Raw genomic sequence first — 19,828 nt, 5'->3', positions numbered from 1 at the left:
TGAAAGACAAACTATCTCTATGCTTTATAGTGACTGTAGGAAAAATTGTGTAACGCGAGTGCAAACTGCCTATGCTGCACTCGAGAAACTTTCCACACTTGCCTACGGCAATAATTTAAAGATCACTATTATTAATAAATCATATGTCCATCAATACAAATTTGGAATGAAAATAGCATTTCTCATTATGTCTTTTCAAATACGCATTTTAAACGATTCCAAAGAAAAAGGTCAACTCCGTCTTCCAGCTGGTGATAGAATATATTTGTTCGCAAAGTCAAATATTTGCCCCAATCCATTAAACTCATCAACAATGCTCTTTGCTAAACTTCACAGTTGACCTGTCACTATCCCTTTGCCGAAATACTTGCTCGCGTCTCTGTTTGCACTACAACAGACGTGTTTGAGCTCGTCTGTTTGCTTCTGTATTCATCGCCCTCTGTCTTTCTGCGACTGGCTGTTTGTCGGGCTCACACTGTTGAATTTGTTACTAGAAACTCGCTTGATTAAATGTACTGTGTCTTTTGTCGTTTGGTTGGCTCAGAGGTTTTGTGTTTGATTAGGGAAATTGCACCGTTTATGGATTGTGTGAGGAAAAAGACTGCGTAGAATAGGTTTATAAAGTACGGACGAAGTAAATTTAACCTTAATTCAAGTTTACTAATAAAGAAAAGTAACGCGAGGTAAATCAACGACTGAAATTATTTGGAGCCGATCAAAAATAGTTTTCTTTATAAAAATATTTGAGTCGAAAATATTATAAATAGTATATTTCGTACCTAGGGCCGAAAATGGGGTTTTGCCGGCTCGAGATAGTTTTTAAGTTCGAGACGAAGTCGAGAACTTAAATCGATCGAGAGCTGCAAAACCATTTCGGTCCGTGGTGCGAACGCTATTTTTCATCACACTTTACCCTATTACCACTATTCACCACTATAATAATGCACACTGATAGTCAACACAACTACAACTATAAGGTTATGTGAAGAAAAATTTGAGGAATCAGCAAAAATAAAAATAAATTGTTGCTAGGCAACGGTGACAATAACACAATTCTATTGCAATGCTATGGATTTTGATTGTGTATTTAAAATGCATTCATGTTTTAAGTAAGTAAGCAGACAGCTGATTTTGCGGCCCCGGCCTGTAAAAACCTGCTCGGTCCCCAAATTACGATGACAGCTGGCATGGCCAGCAAAATGTAACTTTCAGCCACCAATTAACGTATGTAATACAGCCAAAAACATCATAGTGTGGTGAAAAATAAATTCCTGTCGAACTGACAGGAATTTATACATATGAATATTTACCCATATCTTTTATCAGTCTTATTGTGCATCAAGTTACAAAAATGTACTTGCTTCGTAAACTAACACTGCAATGTATTAAAACTAAATTTCCTCTCAACATTGAAGTCTCTTTCCCGTCAGATTTTTACTGCGATAATAATAAATGTCTAAAGATAACTTAATGTGGTCTAACAATCTTAGTTAAACATTTGCTTTTAAAAGCGACCAATAAAAGTCTATTGTTTGGAAAACATAAGGAAAACTATACCTACGTTTGAATATTATATTTTCTAGCCTAACAAATAATTACGCAAAATTTTCTGGCATGCATTTGGTTTCTAAAATTTAATTGCCTACAAGTAAATATTGGATATAATTTTTCTACATTAAGCTCAAAATAACTGATTCTCAGTGGTCTTCAATAGTTTAATATGAAATATACAGCATTACAAAAGCATTTTTAATCGAATATTAACTTACCGTTAGTTAATTGACTTAAAACAACCAGAGTGGCTCAACTTAATCAATATATTATGCGCAAAGCAATAAATTTTGCTAGGGATATGGGGATGACATATGGGGCTTTAAGTATTTAAAATAAACCAAGATCTACGGTGGGTCTGTCGTATAATTTTGGCTCCTTGCCTTGCATCTCAGATTACGTTTGGTGAATTTCAAATTCGTATAACCATTAACAGAAATAATATATTGTTGAGTTTTTATTATTTATACAAACTCTACGCGAGTTAAAAACATAAAAAAGTTAATTTATTTTGCCCATAGAGCTATTTTAGATTTAGAAGCAATGCAACAGTTGTTGATGGAAGCTTCAATTTTTGTTTTTAATAAACATATACAGAGTGTATGATTAATTTTGATTGAGTATACATACTTTCTGGCTACTTAAGAAATTATAGTTTAGTCCTTGTGAAAGTTTCCTAGAATAGAAGTTGTTTATAGAACAGGTTTAAGTGGTCTATATGAAGTTTCTCCTTTATCCGTATTCACTAAAATGCAGTTATATCCCAGTATTTATTTTAGATTCGTCCAACTAACAATAAAATTGAAAACATTTAATAGTTTTAGCTTTTATCATAAAGTAATAAATGTTTACAACGCAAAATGTATCGTGCTTATTTCTCTGGTTTGGTGTAAAAATTAAATAAGCTTGAAATCAGAGGAATTTTAAAGATTTTCTTTTTTTTTAAAGAGCCTGTTTGGTTGCCCACCATTAATTTATCATAGGTTTATAAGATTGGAAGTGGATGGATTTTTATTTCAATTGAATTATTTAAATATAAATTAAAAGTTACATTGTAATTGGACAGATGCCTAAAATGTATACAATTCGAATAAATAAATTAATATAGTCCAATCGTCTTTATGAACAAAACCCTTATAACCTTTCTTTATTAGATGCACTTTTTTGTCATATAAGCAAGAACTTAAAAAATCTTTAATGTCAAAACAGTGCAATGAAAAATCTCTTAACATATAATCGAAAAAAAAACTGACATACTAGGTTATCTTTAATGTCTGTAAAATTGAAAAAAATCTTCTCTAAGCTGAATTTATTCCTGTATTCCCGCTGTTCCAGATGCCCATGAAGCTACTGGAGCAGTCGTCGGAGTCCCGGACGCGGGTGTACCGGGAGTACGGGATGACGTCCCGAGGAGTCAGCCAGGATATCACAGCTCTCAAGGAATGGCTGGCGAAACAACCACATCTGCCCATCATCAGGGGAGGTAAGGAATAGAAAAAAATGTATGCTCCTAGGTTAAAGGTCTACGTGAGTTTAAGCTTTGCCTTTTAGATTAAATACATTGAAAATTTCCAATTATAAAATCTGAAAATGTATCTTTAGATTTTAGTAATGTGTTGTATATGTGATTTTTTTTTTGTCCTAGGACGCTAGGCACGAGCCTGGGATTGTTTTTCACATTACTTCAGGCTAGACCTAGGGGTTGCGGCATTATCACTTAGATAAAATCCATTGGTAACTTGACGGGGATCGAACCCGGGACCTCACGGACTGAAGTCCCGCGCTCTAACCACTACGCCAGCTCGCTCCCCCGTATATGTGATATTAGAGATGATATAGCTCACAATAAGATGTCCTTATAGTTTGGTTTTATTGCAAGTTTTAGTATTTGACAGAAAGCAGTAGTGTACACTAGCGCACGCTCTCGGTAGCTCAATTAAACTAAGTTAATTGTTATTGTTAAGCTGTTTAACGCGGGATTTTGATATATTTATATACAAAATTTAAAGGTTTAAGCCAACAATAGTAATTTAAAATATACTTAGGTACGACGTTCAAAATCCCGAGCATTAACTTAGATAACTTGATGAATACAAGAGTGGGTACAGCCTAAAGAGTTTGGCGGTATATTTTAACTCTGCATTCGCCCATCCACGTAGATCTTGGGCCGTGTATCCAGCAAAGCAGGGGGTGAGTCGGTACAGTGCATGAATGACTTGCAGGACAAGAACGCGAACCTACCACATCGCTGCCCAAGAATTGTGGTCAAACACATTACCGACTGATCCGAGGAAAGAAATGTTCTTCAATATTTAAAGTACAAGTATTTAAGGAAGGAAGTACTATTGAGTAAACCATTAAAGTACAATGATTTCAAAGGGTTTTGCATTAACCAAAACTAAATGAAAACAACAAAATATATTAATTTACAAAAACTCGAGAAATCAAAGAAGGCTGCACACATAAATATACACATAAAAATATTTGTCATGCATAAACTAAAAAGTACAACTTAATCTAGAGAACATTTTTCTCAAATAAATTTGAAACCCTCTCCAAGGAGTTTAGGGTGTCAAGAGACTCTAATTGGGATACATTCATCAAACAATCTCGCGGAAGCCTGTGATAAATAGCTTGTCCTTATCAGAAACTCCTGCTGCAGATAGCTAAGACACCCTAAAGATAAATCTGTCTCAGCTTACTTCTGAAACCGTATATCATAATCACTTCAAACGGGATTGGAAACTGGATCGATTATAAATTTGTCTACTTTGTGAAGTGGGATTTTCGATGGCTGTTGAGGAGTAAATGATTAGAAATTTTATCATTTATGTAGTATAGGTAGTAAGTAAGTGCTCGTTTTTATTTTTTCCAGAGGATAAGTTTTTTTATTACGTGATAAATAATAATCAAACAATAAAACCGTCTTAGATAAATGCAGTTTACATTTAATTATACATTTTTGTTTGTAAGTACGTAATAATAAACTAGTCTCATATTTGTTCAAATATTCTAGAGAGAATAATTTAAAAAATGCGATCGTTCATTCCAATTTTTAATACTCGAAAATCTATAAATGTTCAACAACTCTAGCTTGTACGTACGAAATGTTTGCGTTTTAATAGAAAATTATTCCAATGGGTTCACAGTAAAAAAAAAACAAAAAAACAGACAGTCAGTGGCTAAACAGTCAATTGTGTTATGAAACTATCAGACAACAAGAAACATCTATAGAAATCGATCAAACACACACCTGCATATACAGTAAATATCACACACACGTCGACAGACTGATAAGTTACTAATTCATTTTGCCCTAAATCCCCATAGCATTTTGCACTTCGTGTGAGAGGTTTTGGCCATCACACTCAAATTGGTATTGAATATCTCATACGTTTATATGAGTATACAGTCAAAATCTAGTATAATGTCCTTAGGGGCATTATAAACAAAAACTATGAAGTTAAGTATTTTCTTTTGATAACAGTTCACAATAAAGAATTGAAGTTTAAGGACCCATGACCTATTAGAGCAAGGTGAGGCACACCATTAGACTCCTATTTGGATAGCTTTTACAACCTCAAGACCAAACCAATCATTAAGCAACAAAACTGAGTAAAACCCTTTAAACTATTTTGATTTCCTTATGTCACTGACCATGACCTAAATTCATTACTAATTTGGAGTTCGCAAGATCTAAGCATTTCACTTGCCTTCCATGTGTCAGTGTAGTTTGCAACGACCACTTCACGTGTGCACTTTGACAGAACCGGACCAAAGAGCACGGCACATGTGGGACAAGGACAAACTCCAATGGAGTCCGTTGACTCCAAGTTTCTTCATAATGGCAACCTCCTGCTTTAGGATTGACATAAATTGTAGCTCTAGCCAGAAGATTACCTGGAGAACTCGTTATATCTGAAAATCCATTAAGATTCACTCCTATCTTCTCCAAGTTTTAGTGTCGAAAGTCCAATCGTGGAATTTCTTTTTGCTTATCGGTTATTCTGTCAATATTTTGTGAGTTGACATATTTACATTTTTGTGTCAAAGGAAGATTTTTGATTATTACTTATTACCATTTAAATAGGGAACAACTGGTCTATTTGAACCCTAGGAAGAGGGAAGGATGCGTATTGCGTGTAGAATAAATTGAGACGCCTTGTGTAGCTGTGTTACTGACTTTTGATTCTGACCAACTGTTACCAGGCCTCTATAATAAAAGCTCAACGTTCAATGACAGCTTGACCTAGTTTTAAACTATCATAAACTTTATATTAAAAATAGGATCTACCCTTCCTATATGGTAAAAAGGTCACAATATGATCAAACGTTTTTGATAAGGACCAAGTTTGTTTCTCAGTTTGCATATTATTATCATATTAGAAAGGCATTTTTATTTTTCGAACATCAAGTCCGCTTATTTTAAAACCTTATTTGAGAGCTGTTTTCACCTAAGTCTACGATATGAGTTATGTTTTTGTTTGTCCAATTTTATGGTTGTTGACAAAATTGACCAAAATGTTATAGCTGTTCAGCTGTCGTTATCACCAGGTGCAGTTTATGAGGCATCAAACGACCAACATATTTTGAGGCTGTAAAACTACCGTTAAACTATAATACTGTTATTGGGCCGGAAACTTCCATTAGTATACATTAAAGTGGTTCTATTCATCGGAAATTCACCAAATATCCTTTGGCTGTTCAGTACTTTTTGCATAGCATTGATTTTATAACGTTATGAAGTAATTGTTTCACTGGTGACTTAGGTAACTAGGTATGAATAATATAGGACCTCTTCAGTGGAAGGGGATACGGTAATTTATTTCACTATAGTGGAAATTGGTATTGAATGAGCACACCCACTAAAATAAACACACTTTACAAACATTAAAGTATTGTAAACGCACCCAAGTGTACGTAAAACGTTTTAAAGGATTCATTGATTGTACTAATTGGCACTAACAGTCTTTAAACACTTGGTTAAAATCACCGAAGTATGCACAGCGCGAACGCACTATAGACCCGAATGTGTGGACACATATGGCACGAACTCTATGACGTACACTATGATGTTCTATGGTTTAGTGTAAGTGACCGGAAGTAGGTTAGGTGGTGGCGGAAGTCAGCTGACCGTGTTACTGTTACATGCGTCTACTTTCACTTCAACGCGACGCGCGGCAGGTCCCATTGAATCATAGGACTTGCTCCTTGGAAGGGGGGAGGGGGAGGTTGGACGATTATACGTACAAGTGTTAACAAACTGTTCGCCAACTTGTTAAAACGTTCTTTAAGGCTGAGCCTCAAACCCTAAACTTTCGGCCAAACCTTAAGTTAAAGCCTATAAAAGGTCTTAACTACAGACGTCTTTGACGGTACACCGATTTCGATTACATATTTTACCTCCAAATATGTGTTTTACCGTGTTATGTTTTTTAACCCCTAACTAAACAATTGCTGTAACAAAATTTGTATTCCAAAAAACTTTTGGGTTTTCTGTCCAGGATAGAAAACAAATTCAGTAAAATACAAGTTAATCATAAACACGTTTGGTATAATATACATAAATCTGGCGATTGCAGACAATCAGCGAATGTAACATAGATTGATTATACACAGCGGCGCTTCCGTGTTTAATACTTCGGATGAATTGGGTTCATCAAACGTTGAACAAGCTGATTTATCTAGCAATTTACTGATGAATGAGGAGACGCAAAGACAGTAATGAAAACATATCGATCGATACTTGCCCTTTAAACAGAAAGCGGTTGAAACGAAAATATGAGACTGTTTAAATGGAAATCCATACTGAAGTTCATTATTTTTTCACTATAGTGAGTTCATAATTCAGTTGATACATAGTAAAAGGAACGTATCAATTCATTTACTTTCGTGCAACTACGGTGATTAAAATTAAAAAAGCTTCGGAAATCATATAAATTTATTTTAATGAAATTTAAAACAATAAATTTTACATCTACCCGTTACCGAACGCGTTATTAAACTATAAAGCAAAAACTTGTGTAAGTGCGATAAAACAAACCTTAAAGTTGTATTCTGCTTTATGCAACACATGATTTTCTCTACCCAAACATTACTGAAATATAACATATAATTTTGGCGAAACTTATAAACATAGTCGCAGCCAATATAAGGTTATCAAATACAAACATCAGTTAAACAGACGTATAACCTTTATGCCAATCCATTTATCAATCGAGTTTTGTTTAGTAGACAAATGCTAGCTTGTCAATTAAACATTTATCGTTACGTAAAATTGCGTCCATTCGAGACCCCTTGCACATAATCCTCAATAAAAATATTAAATGACACAGTTTTCTCATGATATGGTTATGGTTGTGGAACCATCATCATCAGAAACTGAGATGATCAGGAGACCCGGGACTCCAAACTTCTGATAAATGCCTCTCTGGGGAGACATTCTTGACAACCCCTATCCAGCATACTGCGGATATTATCCCGTTAGCAGCTTCGGGGCCTACTACTAACTTGGCCCTAATGTAAATGATCATCTAGAAGGTTTCGGGTTTAGTGGAAAGTGTGGGGAAACAATTCCAATTTCACCGGTCAATACCGTGTGGCCCAGATGGTAAATATGTATTCGGATAAACCTGTAAATCATTTTAAGACAAATTTAACCATCTCTGTAATATTGCAGTCCTATCATAATTAACATAATTTCGACAGTTAAAAATGAGATTGAAGTGGTTTTATTAACATGTTAAATCCTATACAAGCAATGTTTGCTTGTATGTATGCTTGCACAGAGATCTCGAAAACGGCTTCGACGATTCCTTTCAAACGTTGTAAATAATTTATATCTAGCCCGGAAACGTGTTTACTGCAGTTAAAACTGCTAACAAGAATCTAATTACGTAAAAAATTAAATTGAAGGTCAAATGTTTTTACTTTGGCCTTATGGGTTGCCAAGTAATAATGTTTGTTGAACAAAACAACAATTGGAAGAGTAAACAAAAGATAAAAGACTTGTAGCATGTGTTTATAATAAGCCATCCACAGTATATTAGCAAATTACAATATACAGTACAAGGGGAAAATATGTGTTGCTACTATTACTCAAAGGTTACATTGAAGATTACTTGAAATATGGGGAAATAGTTCCGATCAAATACAGATTATTTTACTTGGCCCTCTCCTACCAAAACTTAATCCCCGAATTACTGAGGAAATAATAACTGCTAGCAAATGTTGATTGAACAGTAAAATATAGTTATTTGTGTAACTAGTGGGTAAAGTGGCACTTTGCTGCACACGAGAGCAATGTTTACGCACGAGCCGCAGGCGAGTGTGGAATGATCTCGAGTGCAGCAAAGGCCTTTTGCACTCGTGTTACACATTATATTTTTCCTACAGTCACTATAAAGCATATAAATAATTATTACCTGCGACCGTTTTTTAAAGTAGCTGTTTCAGTACAGTTCTTAGAATTGAAAAGTTTCACATAGCAGCATTGTTTAATTTCATAACAGCATAGTTTTACTCATAACAACACGGGTAACGGATTGAGAGAGAAGAAATAAAATTGTAAATGACTCCAACCTCAACTAATCATGTGTTCAGGCCAATTTAATTGTTGAGTGGTGCAATTAGTGTTTGGTACAATGTTTCGTTGCATCACTGTCAGTTATGCAACCTCTCTTAGAAGTTATGAGTAGTGATTTTTAGTAATTAAAACACTGTCGTAGGTAAAGTAGTGTACGCAACTGGCGTAAATAGTGCTATCGACACTCGTAGAAATATTTAAGGCACTCGCCAAGGCTTGTACCTTAAATTTTCTACTAGTGTCGTTAACACAATCTTTACGCAATTGTTTTGTAAACTACTATAATAATATTGTCCCCCGGTAATATTATCTTAATATGTTGTATGAATAAAACAAATATTTCTACAAATAAAAAGCTAGAAACAGGGAAACGAAAGAAACTAGGTTAGCAGCCAAACTTTCTCTGGAAGCTGCAAACCAGATCGACTTTTTCTAAACGAAGTTTTATGAGTTGAGTAAGTAGGTTGAAATAGTTTTTCTCCTTCTTAATATCCTAATTCAAAGTCAACACACTATCAGCCATGGTAGAACCTAAAATTTAAAGGGGAAAACAAAAAAATTTCTAAATCAAATTATTTCGATGTAAACTGAATCTTTGTATTGTCATTAATAATATAATAGTCTTCCGTTAGTATACTAATAGTGTGCACATCAACTTCAACATATTGAAACTATGCTTTACTAGGATTCTAAGATTGTGTTTATATGATTCAAAATCAATAAATAAATTAGACTAATTTCTTAGAAATGCTTTCTGAATGTTCCTTTCTCAGAAAGGAATTTGTGAAGATTTGTTTGCGAGTCAAGAGCAACATTTATCGCAGTTAGGGCGGTTGACCATTGGGAATCGCCGTACGTTCCGATAATGAATGTTTAGTGCCGAAGAACCGTCCTTGGTTAAGGTTGAGGTTGGTATACCACGATCGTTCTATCTTGCAAGCGAAACGGGTAACTGGGCCAATCGATAAATAGGAATTGTATCTTATACCCAATGGATTGTTTAGTAATGGTATAGGGTATTTATTCATCAAGAGTATATGCTGTTAACTAAGGATGGAAATTCATAAATCACAGTTAACCTAAATTTAGAACATTCCCATGGTCATACACAATATTTTACATTAGGCCTATTGTGTAATTTTTACCACTGTTGGTAAGAAGTTTTACAAATTAAAATATAAGCTCTAGTTTTTAAAGAAAAACAAAGTATAAGTGCTTCCTCCACAGTTCAAAGGGAATAACGGCTATGGATTTCGTAAAATATAAAATAATTAACACCTTTTCTTTAGAAGTTTGCTAGGAGTCGGGTGTGCGTTGTCTTACAATTAATTACAACACTCAAGTTTTGTGAATTATATCGAGGCAACATTGTATTTCACTTTATTCAATTAATTATACGAATAAATGCTTAATAGCTCTTGAAGTCCGAAAAAAATAAGCTTAAAACCCTTAAAAATAAAAGAATTTGGACCATAGGCCTACTCCGGAAAAAACCTAAATGTGGCTCAGAAAAATATAACGGAAACCGACTCCCCTTGCCCCCAATATAAATTGATACCCGTCTCAATTCTTAACAACGAGAAGCAAGAAAGAATACACTACGTAGTTTTCCTGACCAAGGCCAAATCTAAGTCAGATTAATCACATTGCGCATCATTAATCAGTTGTTAGGCTGCGATCTCATGAGACATCGCATTACTCTTTATCATTGATTAATAGTGTCTTATCATCAAACCACCCTCATCGTGGCATTGGCCTTCAGCCGCTGATCCTGCTCAAGTTCATTGTTAGGCAGGTTGTGTTCTTCTGGAATTTTCAGAAGGAAAATGTACGGTGATGTGAAATTACAGATAATAAAAAAGGTGCTATAATATTTTAAAAAGCGAAATGGAGTGAGCATAAGTTCACAATAGAATACTAGCAGGTAAATGCATGCCGAATCAATATTCAGTAAATGGTTTTAAACATAGTATCTGTCATTTTTATGATTTAAATATTAAGTGACAGCTATCTGTTTTGTACCAGCTTGGAGCCTACTGCATATCAAAAAGTAAATTTTAAGAAATTTCACCTTAAAAAAATTCAACTTAATTTTTAACTATTTGTTAAATGTGAGAAATAACTTAGCTATGAACACAAAATATGGGAAAACACACACTCCATCTTTAGACTGTTAGGGATACATAAAAAAATATTGAATGTTTACTCACAATTAGTTTTGTTTTGGTCTCTGAGATTGTTTAGTACGGTATTAATTTGTTTACAGTGTAATCACTATTTCTATTTGTATCACAAGAATTGTTTATGTACAGTAAATTAGTAGTATAAACATACAAATATAAAAAAGTTGTTCAAAACTATAATAAAGCAAACACAAAAATACACACTATATCTTGAAAACTTGTAGCTTTACCGAAACTAGCTGTTACCCACGGGCTCCACCCCGTTTTACTACATTAGTATTAATAAAACTATTGATTGGTTAAGTTAAGATGAAATAAACAAAACAGAATACAGTAATGGTAATGCAAACAAATAATAACAGCTGAGGTATTTACAACATTAGGTAAATGGCAAGTTCCCTTTGGAAAGCAATTACGACCTTATGGGACAATTTATGAAATAATGGATAATTTTGCGCAAGGTTTCTCGTCATGACGAACATTTTAAGTATATGGTTTATGGGGGTGTGACTTGTAGCTTTCTTAAAAGTTCATGGGCACTTTTGGCTTTATACTGGGTGGCGCATAAAGAACGAATGGATTTGAGTTGAGTGGTGAGAGCAATAAAAGCGTCCGTGGAGGGACTGGGCCTGGTTGTTTTGTAGGTTAGAGCGTCCAGTTTTAGTAGTAATGGTACAATCGACCTGGCGCATCGCGTTTTTGCTGTAGAACATTTATTCAAAAATAATGAATCTGATATAACTGTTCAATGGCTTCTCCGTGCACAGTTCAATGGTTCAAAACAAAATCCGATCGCAACACAATACTTTGTTGGATAGCTTCTTTTCGCACAACTGAATCAGTTATGAAGCAGAAGTGGTTTGGTTGTCCTTGCACGGCCCGAAATCCACAAAATGTCGACAGAGTAAGGGCGTCTGTTACACTTGGCGATGCGCTCCAACTGTGTGCTTGTCTTGACGCTCGTTGCAGGGCAACCTGACAGATGAGTTAAAATTACATCCTTACAAAATTATGATCGTACAGAAGATTTATGAACGTGATTACGAAAATGGAAACTGTTTAGAGAGAATGGTTGATGTTCTCACCACTGATGGCGTTTTGTGTATGATGTTAATGATGGAGCGCAGTTTCATTTGGATAGTTATGTCAATAAGCAAAACTGGCACTATTTGGCAGCAGAAGACCCAAAAGAATCGCATCAAAAACCACTGCACGATTTGAAACTTAACGTTTGGCGTAGCTTTCGTTATTTTTGGGCCTTACCGTACTTTTTTCAGGACTCGCAGAACATTGAACTTTGTGCAGAAAAGCCGTTGAACAGTTTTAACAGATTTAATTACTTTCGAATAAATGTTCTACCGCAAAAATGCGATGTACCACGGACCACTGCACCATTGCTACTAAAACTGGACACCATAACCTACAAAACAACCAGGCCCAGTCCCTCCACTACGCTCCTATTGCTCTCACCACTCAACTCAAATCCATGCGTTCTTTATGCGCCACCCAGTATATAGATACACGTTTTGATGTTTAGAAGTCCGAACAATGGGAGAAAACAAGCTGACAGTCATTTTAACCAGTTTCTTTGTGGTATTAAATCTAGAATACAAAAGTAGACTTTAACCAATTTTGAACGAAATCTTCACACCAAAGTAAATGTAATCGTACGAATAATAAAACAATTGTTACTTTTAGAGCTATGAAGAATGCAAAGCAGACGTTAATGCAGCGATGCAAAGAAAATCATCCAAAACGACGTAATTTCTCGGGTTGAACAGCTGTAATTAACCGCAGTTTGCAATAGTTTCTCATAAACATTTCAATCTTAAATGCTTGGGTTACTCTCGTATTTAGGACAAAGAATGTTAAGTTTGTTTTGTTGGACCGGGTTGAAGAAATCGGTCCACAGAGACGGGAAAATTAAAGCTTGACCGTTCATCCATTTCCTCTTGGTCTTTGTTAACCTCTGACTTGAAAACTACAAAACTGTGCTCTAGTTGAAATGCTATCGGATGATCTATTTGATAATCTATCTAAGTAGATATCTATTTGATTTAACACGGAAAAGTTTTCTTTTTTGCCACCAAATAGTTACATATTTCACATGTTAACATTGTGTTTATGTAAATAATCTATTCGTTTTAGTAGAGGCAAATCTTTCATACCAGTTTTTTCGGTGTATTATACAGGGTGAGGCAATGAGAACGCCACAATTTGTTTTAGCTTTCACATGTTAATTGTTGCAACAACGAATGATCAGCTGTGCTTATAACATCCATCAAACTATGCCATTTATGCCTGAGGCTATTAACACTGAGATTTTGGCGTGGAAACGTATATTAAAAATAGTGATTCCTGTGCAAAAACCCAGAGATTGTTTGGACCACATTCCATCCTTGGTCAACATGGCGCTGTTCCCGATTGGAAAACAATGGTGAACTGGGTCAAATTATTTAGGATAAACTCTTAAACCTAAAAAATAATCGGTGGGTGCCGCGAAACTCTTTGTATACCATCAAATGTTGAAAGAGTGCGAGTCGCAGTAACTCAAAGTCCAAAGGGATTTTCCAGGAAAGCTTTACGTTGGCTCCTTTTTTTTTGGGGGGGGGGGGGGGGTTGTTCTAGTAAGCTACTTGAAGTTCGTGGTTTTTCAAAGTCACCCCACAAATTTGCTTGAACTGAAGCTAAGAATCGTCCAAAAGCTAAAGTGAACCTGAAGAAATGCTGGAGGAGTATTTGATGGAGTTGTGCATTGAAAGGAATGTAAAGTAGGACAAGGACGTCACTTGCAGGATTTTGTTCACAAGGAATGGCAAACGACTTTGTTAAGTTAAAATGGCAAAAGATAAGCTGTGTTTTCATGTGCTATTTATATCTATAGGGTGAATACTAGGTGGCGTTCGCAGAGGCATCCACAAAATTGAGCGGAGTCATCAAGGGTTCTTATTATATTGTTTTTGTCATACTGCAGTAAAAACAGTCGTTGCGGGTCTAAAGTAGCATTATTACTCTTTAGGGAGTAAAAATCGTTTTTAGCCTCTATGGGGTAAAAATCAGCTGTTGTCAACTCAGTTGTAAATTTCTATTGTAAACAGTTGCATGTATCGAAATATGTATCGATTCGTGCTTGGTAATCATTTTAACCTACAGTTTTCAGTCTCTCCCCATAGTATTTTAGCATTGCAGATACATTAATCCATTCCCACACTCAACACTGCTCACCCTTACTACTTACCTCACCACCCCCTACGTCGTGGACCTGTTTCCCTCTCTTCCCATAGCATTTTAGGATTGCAAATACATTAATGTAATGTAAAAGACAGTTCCCACACTCTGAACTGCAAGCCTTACTACTTCCTTCACCATTTCCTACGTCATAGACCTGTTTCCTTCCCTTCTCATAGCATTTAAGTATTAGATACATTTATCTAACTGCCCAAACGGTTCCCAACCAAACTTCCTACGTCGCGGACCCGTTTTCCTCCCTTCCTATAGCATTTTAGGAATGAAGATACCTTAATCTAATTGTCATAAACAGTTTCCACACTCCCGACAGCTCGCCTTGACTACTTCCTTCACCACTTCCTACGTCGCGGACCCGTTTTCCTGCCTTCCAATAGAATTTTAGGAATGTGTATACCTAAATATAATCGTCATAAACAGTTTCCACACTCCGGACAGCTCACCTTGACTTCTTCCTTCACCACTTCCTACGTCGCGGACACGTTTTCCTCCCTTCCAATATCATTTTAGGAATGCAGATACCTTAATCTAATTGTCATAAACCGTTTCCACACTCCAGATAGCTAGCCTTGACTACTTCCTTCGCCAAATCCTACGTCGCGGACCCGTTTTCCTCCCTTCCCATAGAATTTTAGGAATGCAGATACCTTAATCTAATCGTCACAAACAGTTCCAAAACTCCAGACAGCTCACATTTACTACTTCCTTCACCACTTCCAACGTCACGGACCTGTTTTTCTCCTTTTCCATAGCATGTTAGGATTGCAGAAACCTTAATCTAATCGTCATAAACAGTTCCCACACTCCGGACATCTCGCCTTTACTACTTCCTTCACCACTTCCTACGTCACGGACCTGTTTCCCTCCCTTTCCATAGCATTTTAGGATTGTATATACCTTAATCTAATCGTCATAGACAGTTCCCACACTCCGGACATCTCGCCCTTAATACTTCCTTAACCACTTCCTACGTCGCGGACCTGTTTCCCTCCCTTTCCATAGCATTTTAGGATTGCAGATACCGTACCTTAATCTAATCATGATAGACAGTTCCCACACTCCGAACAACTCGCCTTGACTACTTCCTTCACCACTTCCTACGTCGCGGACCCGTTTTCCTCCCTTCCCATATCATTTTAGGAATGCAGATACCTTAATCTAATTGTCATAAACAGTTTCCACACTCCGGACAGCTAGCCTTGACTACTTCCTTCACCAATTTCTACGTCGCGGACCCGTTTTCCTCCCTTCCCATAAAATTTTAGGAATGCAGATACCTTAATCTAATCGTCACAAACAGTTCCAAAACTCCAGACAGCTCGCATTTACTACTTCCTTCACCACTTCCTACGTCACGGACCTGTTTTTCTCCCTATCCATAGCATGTTAGGATTGCAGAAACCCTAATCTAATAGTCATAAACAGTTCCCACACTCCAGACATCTCGCCTTTACTACTTCCTTCACCACTTCCTACGTCACGGACCTGTTTCCCTCCCTTTCCATAGCATTTTAGGATTGCAGACACCTTAATCTAATCGTCATAGACAGTTCCCACACTCCGGACATCTCGCCTTTACTACTTCCTTCACCACTTCCTACGTCACGGACCTGTTTCCCTCCCTTTCCATAGCATTTTAGGATTGCAGATACCTTAATCTAATCGTCATAAACAGTTCCCACACTCCGGACAGCTCGCCTTGACTACTTCCTTCACCACTTCCTACGTCGCGGACCTGTTTCCCTCCCTTCCCATTGCATTTAAAGATTGCAGATACCTTAATCTAATCGTCATAAACAGTTTCCACACTCCGGACAGCTAGCCTTGACTACTTCCTTCACCAATTCCTACGTCGCGGACCCGTTTTCCTCCCTTCATATAGAATTTTAGGAATGCAGATACCTTAATCTAATCGTCATAAACAGTAGCCACACTCCAGACTGCTCACCTTTATTACTTCCTTCACCACTTCCTACGTCACGGACCTCAAGCTAGTGACGTCATTTGATTATATTTATGATCCATACCGTTTCTGTTCTAATATCTGTGAATTAATGCTATCAGCTATTTCTTTATCTACTGCATTCAAAAGTCAACAGCTGATCATAAGTTTTTGTTTATGTGTCAAATACTGCTTCCATAAGGATTACATTGAAACTTTGAGACCCAGTGGGGCGGATTCCTGAGAGACTTTTTTAACGCCATATAGATGTTGGCACTCACCGATATGGTCTTTATCACTATGCAAAATTTGAAAACGATTGATTCAGCCGTCTAGGAGGAGTTTGCGTATTACGAAATGCACAAGAGTCGACGTATAAGAGCTTCGCTCGCTTCGCTCGCTCCGCTCAATTATTTAGTTTGTATAGCTTATAAATTGGGGTGCTTTCATTGCCCCACCCTGTATATGTGTGAAATTGTTCAAAACTGCTGAACACACTAGTGTTCAGTTTAGGTATGACACAATTTCTAGTTTTATTAAATTTATAAGAAATTGTGAACATTTAAGAGTGGGTACCACCTTTTAAAATGATCGTTTTTCTCAAATCAAACCAAACTCCCCTTACCCGCCCTCATAGAGAGCCTTTTTTTTTATAACTCTACTGACAAAATATTGTATACATTTTAAACTGCATAATTGATTAACAACAAAGTAATAAGCTACGGACTCGTTACAAGTATGCATACAGAATTTGTAAAACTTTATACGTAAAGGATATGTACTAAGTAGTGCTCTCTCTCTTATATGCGTACATCTAAATAGATTCGCATGTATTATGCCAGGTACGTAGTTAGTAGTTAGTGGTAGATCCCTTCATGACATAACCTCAATAAGATACACACACGTGCACAACGACCTTGATATAGAGAAAGTGACTTGACCAACACAGTACGGCGACTTATACTACAGCTGGGACTGTAGATACTAGAAACACATTCTGTGCATTTCAGTAAGTCAGTAAAATAAGATCCCACCTGTTATTCATCACAGCTTGTATGGTATTGGCTAAAGCACAGCTTAGTCAGAAACAAAGCTACACAGCTGAAAACATTTCATTCTACATTCATAAACTAAAAAAATGAATGTGTAAAAAAATATGTTGCTGTCTCAAAAGTGGTTCAGTAGGCTACTGAAATAAAAGTGTGATTGATTTGGTGTTCCATGGCCTTAGGCACTAAATCATAAAACTACTTACCTAGTATTGGTGAGTTATAGAACGTTTTAAGCGCTTTTAGGTAATAGTATTACTGTATAAAAAAAATAAAATTAATTCCAATTTAAATTAAATGAGAACTAACTATACTATATAATCATTGGCTTAAGTATTATACTGTCAGAAATAATTTCGATGTAAATTAATATTGTACTTCAACTAATGTGGGTCTCATGGACAGCGAGAAAGGCTGAAGTGAAAAAGAGCATTTCGTTGGAATAAAGCCCTTAAGTGGTTATAGTCCAGAGAACTAATTGATTCCCCTTCTATCGTTGCACGTAAAAGCAAAGTAACTAATAATTTAAAAGCACTTTAAAGATTCGGCTCAAGAACCAAACAAGATCTTCATCCCACAGCTTTGGTGGTTAGGACCCTTAAGGTCTACAAAACAAATTAATTTGCCTAAGCTAGGCCATCAATTCTCGATGCCGGTTCTTTATCGAGGAGCAAAAAAAGTAATTTAACTCCTTCAATGGTGGCGTAATTAATTGAGATAAATTACAGTTCCAGCCTCTTTCTCTGCCTATCTTCACATAAATTTATTACAAACGTGTTAGTTACGTAGCTTTATGAGCTGGTTACTTTTAAAGTTTTGGCCAAGCTTATGTTTCCTCGTAATTGAGGAATTAAAGTCAACAAAATGTCAGTTTTAACTACCTTATTTCTGTATGAAAATTATGAAGCTCACATTAATTTATTAATTGGTTTTATTTGGTTTAACCACCAATTTATCTTGTTGAGGGTGATGAAATTTTTGTTTGACCAATAATTAGTTATCATTCCTACTTAAATCAATACTTTTGGATTTAATAAGGGTTTTAGTAAGAGGATGGTGGGAGGATGCATATACATATTAAACAGAAACTATTAAAGGTCTTGTAAACATTTAATAGATATTCTATTTTCCTACTCAAAATACTGTATCAACAAAATATTTTTTCTATTGAAAAAAACTTTTAATTTGCTGTGAAATGATACAGTAGTGTTTTTATTTGACTGGCCAAGGAGTATTATATATATTAAACAATGTTTCCTATACAATATTTAATGTTTCCTATAAATAAAATATATTTGTTTGACACTTGACCCAAGAGTTTGCATATTTAACCACCGAACCCAAATTTATAATCGTATGAAAACTCATGCAATATGCATACATACTACACAACAATACAATTGACCTATTAATCATTGGTTTGAATTAAACTGATAAAACGTCAAAACAGTTTGTTCCCAGGCCTTGTTTGTGATTGGTTGGATTTGTTTTGGCGGCGATTAAATAACCACCCAACAAACAAACCACCCAGAGCCCAGTGCACTTTATCACCCGATATTTGGTATTAAACATATTGAACTTCAAAATGGTGATTGAGAATTCCAATCAAACTCATATCTATCTATGCGATCGGGTTGTTGATACATCGCAATGCAATTAGAAATTGCTAATATAAATCAAAACATTGATGTTTAATGTTTGTTTGACATACCATGGTACGATTTATTTTTGTATAGACACCAATGCGTTTGTTTTTATTTAAAAAATTCATATTGTTTTAATTTAGGTTGAATAAATAAATCAAGCTGCATGGATATTTTAAAAGTTGTATTACCTATAACATAGAAATAATATATTGCAAAATACAAGTAGCCTAATTTTTTATTTTATCTTAAAAATTACTTATGAATTGGCCAGTTTTTCATTAAATTTAAAAGTATATTAAGTTTCCTCAAATTAAGGGAGGAAAGCTACTGAAATTTCACTTGTTACTTAAATAGTCAACGCGAATAATGTAAATATTTAAATATAAACCATCTTTGCATTGGTCTCTCGACCGAGAACCTAAAATTAAGTATTTTCAGCATTACACCCTGTGTAATGATCACTAAGTATTTGAATCTATAGAAGCATTCAAGGAGTCCCTGGAAACTTTCGAGTGTTTGGTACGCGGAGCTAGTCCTCGAGGCCCTTCGTGAGCGGCATGTCGTGGCTTTTATCTAGATTTACACTTAACCTCCACAACTTTTGCCAAATAATCTCAAATTCTCTC

The 19,828-nt window shown here is 35.8% G+C and overlaps 2 protein-coding genes across 2 annotated transcripts in view; one reads left to right on the top strand and one right to left on the bottom strand.

Moving 5' to 3' along the window:
* Positions 1-19,828, bottom strand: part of LOC129002590 (acetylcholine receptor subunit alpha-like 1) — a 300,058-nt gene that overhangs the window by 66,451 nt on the left and 213,779 nt on the right. The gene's annotated exons all lie outside the window — the stretch shown is intronic.
* The window catches only part of LOC129002591 (alpha-tocopherol transfer protein-like), a 72,457-nt gene that overhangs the window by 31,332 nt on the left and 21,297 nt on the right, over positions 1-19,828 (top strand). The window contains exon 3 of the mRNA XM_054430513.1: positions 2,887-3,034. Within this exon, the coding sequence (XP_054286488.1) occupies positions 2,887-3,034 (148 nt within the window). The remainder of the gene's footprint in view (positions 1-2,886; positions 3,035-19,828) is intronic.

Source organism: Macrosteles quadrilineatus, unplaced genomic scaffold (genome assembly GCF_028750875.1).
Source record: "Macrosteles quadrilineatus isolate MER2022 unplaced genomic scaffold, UCM_ALF_1.0 Scaffold_9__3_contigs__length_116548681, whole genome shotgun sequence".
Taxonomy (NCBI): domain Eukaryota; kingdom Metazoa; phylum Arthropoda; class Insecta; order Hemiptera; family Cicadellidae; genus Macrosteles; species Macrosteles quadrilineatus.
The sequence above is the reverse complement of the archived record's forward strand: the minus strand, read 5'-3'. Positions and strand labels throughout refer to the sequence as shown.